The sequence below is a fragment of the Rhincodon typus genome, unplaced genomic scaffold (assembly GCF_021869965.1).
Source record: "Rhincodon typus isolate 14 unplaced genomic scaffold, sRhiTyp1.1 hic_rhity00003973, whole genome shotgun sequence".
NCBI lineage: Eukaryota > Metazoa > Chordata > Chondrichthyes > Orectolobiformes > Rhincodontidae > Rhincodon > Rhincodon typus.
In genome coordinates, this window is record NW_025969611.1 from 7,249 (window position 1) to 14,396 (window position 7,148).

A 7,148-nucleotide genomic window follows, 5' to 3' on the forward strand; every position below is an offset into this window, starting at 1 on the left:
AGTAGTCTGAAACTTCAGAGAATTTTTTAAACTGCATGTAGCAATTGTCCAGAGTCAGCTGAGGAAACTCTTCCTGAGGCACCAGCTGTCCTGAATCTGAAGTTGCATCTTGTCTCAAGGTCTGAAGGTCCTCTGGATTCAAGCAAGATTTTGGGTTTACAGAAGTGTATGTGAGAGAGAGAGAGAAAAATGGAAGGCTATTTCTTCAGTGTCTCAGATACCACAAAATCCAGCACCGACATTCCTTTGGTGCATTTGCCACGCGCAGTTTGGCTCTCACTTTTCCCTGTGTGGGAAAGGTGTTCCCCGAAAAGTTGACAGTCTCTCTGCGGTGAGGTGCAGGATTGGAATGCAGCAGTGAACAGGAAGGAAGAGCTAGTATATTGTTCTGAAGAAGGGTCCAGACCTGAAACGTCAGCTTTCCTGCTCCTTTGATGCTGCCTGGCCTGCTGTGTTCCTCCAGCTCCACACCTTGTTATCTCAGACTCCAGCATCGGCAGTACCTACTATCCCTCGTATATTACAGTCAGTTTGCTGCGATGTTCAGTTTTTGATGTTTAGAATTCCTGGGACAGGGGTTTGCAATGAGTTTAAATGTCAGTAATCTTGATAGAACAGTTCTTTTGAAAAATCCTAAAAGGTTGGCAATAACATGATCATGTTTTAAAAGTATATGTGATAGGTATTAAGTTTCTGTTTTTAAATGTCTTTGGAATGAGCTACTGCCTAATGCACCAACCCAGTGATTTACCTTCCCTGCTCCCTGATTGCTGTCAGCTTTCACTGTGGGTTTTGAATGAAGGTTAGGATAACATTGGTGGGGTTGCTGTGGGACAGGGTGAAGGTCATTCCCAACCTGCTCATTGCTGAAGCCCTATAGTCAGTTCACAGGAGCATCCTGTACAGTTTGGAAGTGGAAAGGACAGATTTGCACGTATATAGCACCTTTCATAACCTCAGGACATTGTATAATTGCATCACAGCCAGTGAAGTACTTTTTGAAGTGTAGTCACTCGGGTGATACAGGAAACACAGCAGCCAATTATTCCATAGCAAGCTCCCACAAACAACATCTGTGTTTTATCAGTATTGATTGAGGTTTAAATATTGGCCAGGCCTGCAGGGAAAACGTTGCTGCTTTTCTTTGAAATAATGCACCTGAGAAGGCAATGGGATCTCAGGCTGAAGCCTCATACAAAAGAGGGCATCGTTGATACTGATATTGCAACACACCCTCAATGTTAAACTGGACTGTTAGCCTGGGTTTTGTAGGGTATCTCATCAAGGAACCATGTGTAGCCTAGTCCAGAAGGCAAATGAGTATATCAATGTGCACAACAAATGAAAGGGAATATTGAAATTTCTGAAATAATGTTTCCTGAATGTCTGGAGAGTGTGCTTTACAAGTATTTTGTTTCTTGCCTTCCTTAGATTGGCTGGTGGATAGACGGCATTGCAAGCTGAAATGGCAGAATGCGGTGTTGGTAATTCGGGAGAAAATAAACAATGCAATCCAGGATATGCCAGAGAATGAGGAGATCAAACAGCTCCTGTCAGGATCATGTCAGTGCCATTTCTGCCAAGTGTCATCCCGGTAGTCTGCGTGTATAAATAGAATTAATGGTTAACTTTGTAATAGTCCAGAGATAGTGCTCATTAATCCGCCCAGAAACAGGCCATACTTCCCCACGAGTCTGTGCCAGTGTTCTTGTACCATATGAATCTTCCCATTTGACTTTGTTTCATCCTGTCAGAGCATTTTTCTATTGCTTTCTTCCTCATGTGCATGTCTAATGTCCCCCTTAATTAGATCAATATCTTTGAGTTTAATTCTGTTCACCCACCACTCCCTAGCTCATAGGAACCTCCTACACTTTGATTTTAAAATTCTCAACCTCCCTTTCAGCTTGTTCTTTGATCTCACCAGTCCCTATTTCTATAACCTCCCCCTGCCCTACAATTCTGACATTTGTAAATTCAGTCTTTTGAACATCCCCAATTTAATCGCTTTACCATTTGGTGGTCATGCCTTCAGCTGCCTGAGCCCTAAGCTCTGGAATTCCTCCCTAAACCCCTCTGCTTTATTAGGTTGCTACCTAAAAGCCTGTTTTGGCTAATATTTTGTTCACCTGTCTGAATATCCCATTCTGTGTTTTGTTAAATTTTATGTTACAACACTCCTGTGAGGTATCTCATGTTACTACATAGAGGCACTATAGAAATGCAAGTTGTTGGAGTCTGCATGGTGCTGTAACAGGCTTCACAGCTATGCCCTGCGTCTTCTCTAAGATTGAGAGTATTCGGTGGACCCAGGAGCATCTGATAAAAATCAGGCAGTTTGACTTTGTGTTGGTGTGACATTCCTTTTCAGTGTAATGTTAAATTTTCCCTCTCCTGCAGATATCCATTATTTCCATTGCTTGAGAATTATAGAGATTCTCAGAGGGACAGAAGCTTCTACAAAGAATATTTTTGGTGGTTACTCCTCTCAGCGAATGAAGGTAAAATTATTTGAAATTTCATGGGCAGTTTCTTCAGGTTTGCTCGATTTGAAAAAGTCAAAATTAGCTGTTTTCTGTGTCTTTTTGTTGCTACAGGACTGGCAGGAGATAGTGTGTTTGTATGAAAAAGACAACGTCTATCTCGGTAAGGAAGCTGGTTTGCGGATATTTTACATTCTACACATTTAAAGCCGGGCACTCCTGAAGCTTAGATGTCTGCTTGGGGCTCAGTGGGTAACATGATGATCTCGGAGTCAGAAGCCCTTGGCTCATGCCCCATTCCAGAGACTTAGACCATAAGACATAGGAGCAGAAATTAGACCATTTGGCCCATCTGCTCCTCCATTCAATCATGGCTGATAAGTTTTTCAACGTCATTCTCCCGCTTCCTCCCAGTAACCTTTGATCCTCTTGACAATTAAGATCCTATCTATCTCTGTCTTAAATATACTCAGTGACCTGGCCTCCGCAGCCTTCTGAGGCAGTGATTCCATAGATTCACCACTCTCTGGCTGAAGAAATTAAAACTGTAACTTCAATCCATAAATTCAGTCATCACTCCAGTGCAGTGCTGAGGGTGTGCTGCGTCTGAGGTACTGTTTTTGAGATGAGACCTTAAACTGGGGATGTTAAGATTTCCACAGCACTATCAAAGGAAGAAGGAATAGTAGCACATTCAATTATACCCTCAACCAAGACACACATCAGATAATCTGAAACATATTGCAGTACACATAAAAAGTTAAAAATATTTCATCCAGTATAACTCCCTTTGTTCCAGTTTGTAATGAAAGTTTCTATGTAACTGTAGCACCTACACTGCTAGGCGATTGTGATTAATCTGTGACCAGTTTGCCTGAGAAGTTTTTGTTATAAATGTGGACAATTGGCCCCCTCTAATATGGAAATCTGGGATGGGTCTAATCTGAGATATAAATTGGACTGTTTTGGTCAGGACCAGTTGGTATCTGACCATCTCCATAAATTGGAGAAAGTTGGCCAAGCGTCACATTATTTCTGTGGCTCCAAAGGAGCAGGTTACGTCTTGGAAATAATCTGAGGCACTTGTGCCCCGGCAGCTCTGCTATTGCAAACTCTCCCATGCATGCTCAACTCGAGGGAGATAGTGCAGTAGTGGTAATGTAGCGGGACTAGTTATCCAGACCCTCAGGCTAATGACCTGGGACATGAGTTTGAATCCCACCATGGCAGATGATGAAATTTAAATTCAGTAAAAATCTGGAATAAAATAAAGATACGAATTCTGACTGAATAACAGTTGTCGAATGTCATAGACACCCATCTGATGTTCACTGATGTCCTTTAGGGAAGGAAATCTGCCCTCCTGACCTGGTCTGGCCTGTATGTGACTCTAGTTTCACAGCAATGTGATTGACTCTTAATTGCCCCCTAGGTAGTTAAGGATGGACAATAAATGCTGTCCTAGTCAGGGAAGCTCACATCCTGTGAACAAATGTAAAAAAAAAACCTGCTATTGCTAGCAGCTGCCACCACCCCAATCTATCTGTTTTGGTCTCGGCAGTTTGCTTTGCCAAATGGGAAATGGGTTTGGAGTCTTGAAATGATGGGAGATGCAAAGTGGGGCTTCTTCACCACAGGAACAGAGGCCTTGGGCATGCCAGTGAGATCCCCAGTTGTTTTGTTATTTTGCTTTGTACACAGTACATTTAAGATTGCTGTTCACATGCATAGCTTAAAGCACACTTTACCCAAAACTCCAATCAACTCCACTGTTTTGAGAAGTGTGTTTTGGGACAATGAGTATTTTTAATGAAGATCTGCCTCAAACCACAGTGAAGCATTTGATCAGTGCCCTCGTGCAGTAAAATTCCTACCGTGCAGCGCATACAGCAACAAAACAGATCATCCAGCCACTGTTTATGCTGCATGTGAGCTTCTGTTTCATCATATTCCCTCAAAGCCTGCCCACCATCTACAAGGCACAGTCAGGAGTGTGATGGAATACTCCCCACTTGCCTGGATGAGTACAGCCCAATAGCACTGAAGAAGCTTGACATCATCCAGGACAAAGCAGCCCGCTTGATTGGCACCACATCCACAAACATCCACTCCCTCCACCACCGACACTCAGTAGCAGCAGTGTGTACCATCTACAAGATGTGCTGCAGAAATCACCAAAGGACCTCAGACAGCACCTTCCACACCCACGACCACTTCCATCTAGAAGGACAAGGGCAGCAGATATATGGGAACACCACCACCTCCAAGTTCCTTTCCAAGTCACTCACCATCCTGACTTGGAAATATATCCCCGTTCCTTCACTGTCGCTGGGTCAAAATCCTGGAATTCCCTCTCTAATAGCATTGTGGGTCAACCCACAGCAGGAGTAATGCAGCAGTTCAAGAAGGCAGCTCACCACCACCTTCTCAAGGGCAACTAGGGATGGGCAATAAATGCTAGCCAGCCAGCGACACCCACATCCCATGAAATGAATAGAACACTTCTTCCTGAAGTGTTTATCAAGCAGCCCCTTAAATGTATCTTTACTATTCATCTCAGCAGCTTATTGTCATAACAGGTTCCACACTCTCACTAGCCCACAAAATGTTTGGCAACTTGTTGCTGGCTGTATCTCCGTTTTTACACACTGTTGGCTGCAGCTCACCCGCACCTTCTGTGTATTACTTGAACCAGCAGCTGTGTAAACAGTGCTTACAATGAGTGTGTGGTCCCTGCTTTCAGAAAAATCTTCCAATCCTTGGTTTTAAAACAATGAATTTTTCATTCCATTCCAAAATCAAAAATACAGAAAAGTAAAAAGAGACAGTATTTACACCTTATAATTATGCCCTTGAGTATTGGGTTTCTCCACAAGTGGAAATATCTCTATGTCGACCTGATCAATCATCTGAAGTGTAAAATTTTAAAGACTTCTCAGGTCACCCATTTGTCTTATTATTTTTTGGGTCAGTCTTTCCTCACAATTATATATCTTTTTTCCCATTGTGTGTTTATAAAGTTTCCCCTTACATACAATAAGCATTCTCAAAGGTGTGCTTTCTGTATTTTTTTAAATAACAGCTGAACTTTCCAGTTTACTCGTGCGAAATGTAAATTATGAAATTCCATCTTTGAAGAAGCAGATTAGTAAGTGCCAACAGCTGCAGCAGGAGTACAGCCGCAAGGAACTGGACTATATCAACAACGCAGCCACTTTACGGGAGAAGTTCTTCATTTCCTGCAAGCAGTTTGGGATAACGGTGTGTCAGCCTGTATCTGTTCTCTTGACACGTTGTATAATTCCAGCAAAACAATTAACCAGATTTTAGGAGAAGAGAATGTGTAGGTGTAAGTACAGAGAATGCTGGAGAAACTCAGCAAATCAGGCGGCATCTGTGGAGAGAGAAACAAAAATTAACATTTAAATTCCATTATGACTGTTATTTAGAACTGGGTCTGTGTTCCTTTATGAAGGAAGATGTAGATGCTCAGCCATTTTGAAGTGTGTTATAGTGCATTCACTTTGAGCCTGGGTTGTGGCATAGATTTCTGGCTTTGCTTAACCTACTGTTAATTTAGAAGAACGAAACTCTCTCACACATGCTCTCCAAAGAAGCACTTTGAAAAGTCCTGACATCAGGCAAAGCGTGGGAGATATGTCAGTCCTGCCTTTCTCTTCCCCATAAGGTCTGCAGACCATATATTGCTGCAGGCAAAGTGAGGAGTGGGTATAGGACTTCCTGTCATTGCTAAGCAAGCTTACAGATGGCTGCAATTGAGGAACTCCATGAGCTTTCCACAAAAAAATACTATTTCTCCCCAGCCAGGGACTAGGAGTCACAGCCATGGGAGAAGATATCAGCCATTTACAAACAATCATCTGGGATGCAATAAAACTGAGCTGAGGAGAAAGACCATCACTCAGGGGTTGCTAATCTCCGGAATTCCCTACCCCAGAGGCTGTGGATACTTTTTCGTTAAATGTAATCAAGACTAAGACTGGATACGAAGTGAATTGAAGAATCTGGAGATAGTGAAGGTGGTAGATGATCCATTATTTAATTGAACATAGCAATAGGCTCAGGGCACCACGTGGCCAACTGCTCCTATTTTTTACATTCTCTGGTTGTGATTGTGAACCTTTTCATTAAGTAATCTCTGTCAGCCTGTGCAGTACCTGCTGTTCCTCTGGAGAGAGGTCCTGTTGGGTGGAATATGGAATGTTTTGGCTTGATGAACTTTCAGTTCGGTTTTGTGGAGCTCTGCGATCCACACAGGGCTACGTAGCATTCATGAAACCAACCAAGGGACACTTGTTGCTCACCCAAGCTAAATCAATTCAGTTTTCTGTGTGATTTCAATCACAGGCTGAAAGTCAGTGTTGTCTTGGTACAAGGTAGCCACATGTTTGGATCTTTGATTCTCATTCTGGGCCATATTTTGAGAGTTGTGCTCTGGCCCAGCGCTGGCAAAAGGAGCACATCAAAAAAAATCAAAGAACAAAATTGTTCATTCAGTGCAAACTGTCCAAAAGGTTTATTTATATCATCAAACTCCCTGGCTCTATCTCCAGTCCCCAAGCCCCACATCCCCCCTACCACTCCATCTTTGCAGCAGCAGCAGTGGGAGCAGTGAGAGCGAGGACCAGGGGGCTGCCGGGAGGG

The 7,148-nt window shown here is 42.9% G+C and overlaps 1 protein-coding gene across 1 annotated transcript in view; it reads left to right on the top strand.

Annotated features, from left to right (window-relative positions):
• The window catches only part of LOC125481869 (CDK5 regulatory subunit-associated protein 3-like), a 7,576-nt gene extending 1,426 nt beyond the window's left edge, over positions 1 to 6,150 (top strand). The window contains exons 2-5 of the mRNA XM_048593797.1: positions 1,432 to 1,563; positions 2,401 to 2,501; positions 2,598 to 2,646; positions 5,566 to 6,150. Coding sequence (XP_048449754.1) covers positions 1,432 to 1,563; positions 2,401 to 2,501; positions 2,598 to 2,646; positions 5,566 to 5,813 — 530 coding nt within the window. The 3' untranslated portion in view covers positions 5,814 to 6,150. The remainder of the gene's footprint in view (positions 1 to 1,431; positions 1,564 to 2,400; positions 2,502 to 2,597; positions 2,647 to 5,565) is intronic.
• Positions 6,151 to 7,148: the final 998 nt, after the last annotated feature.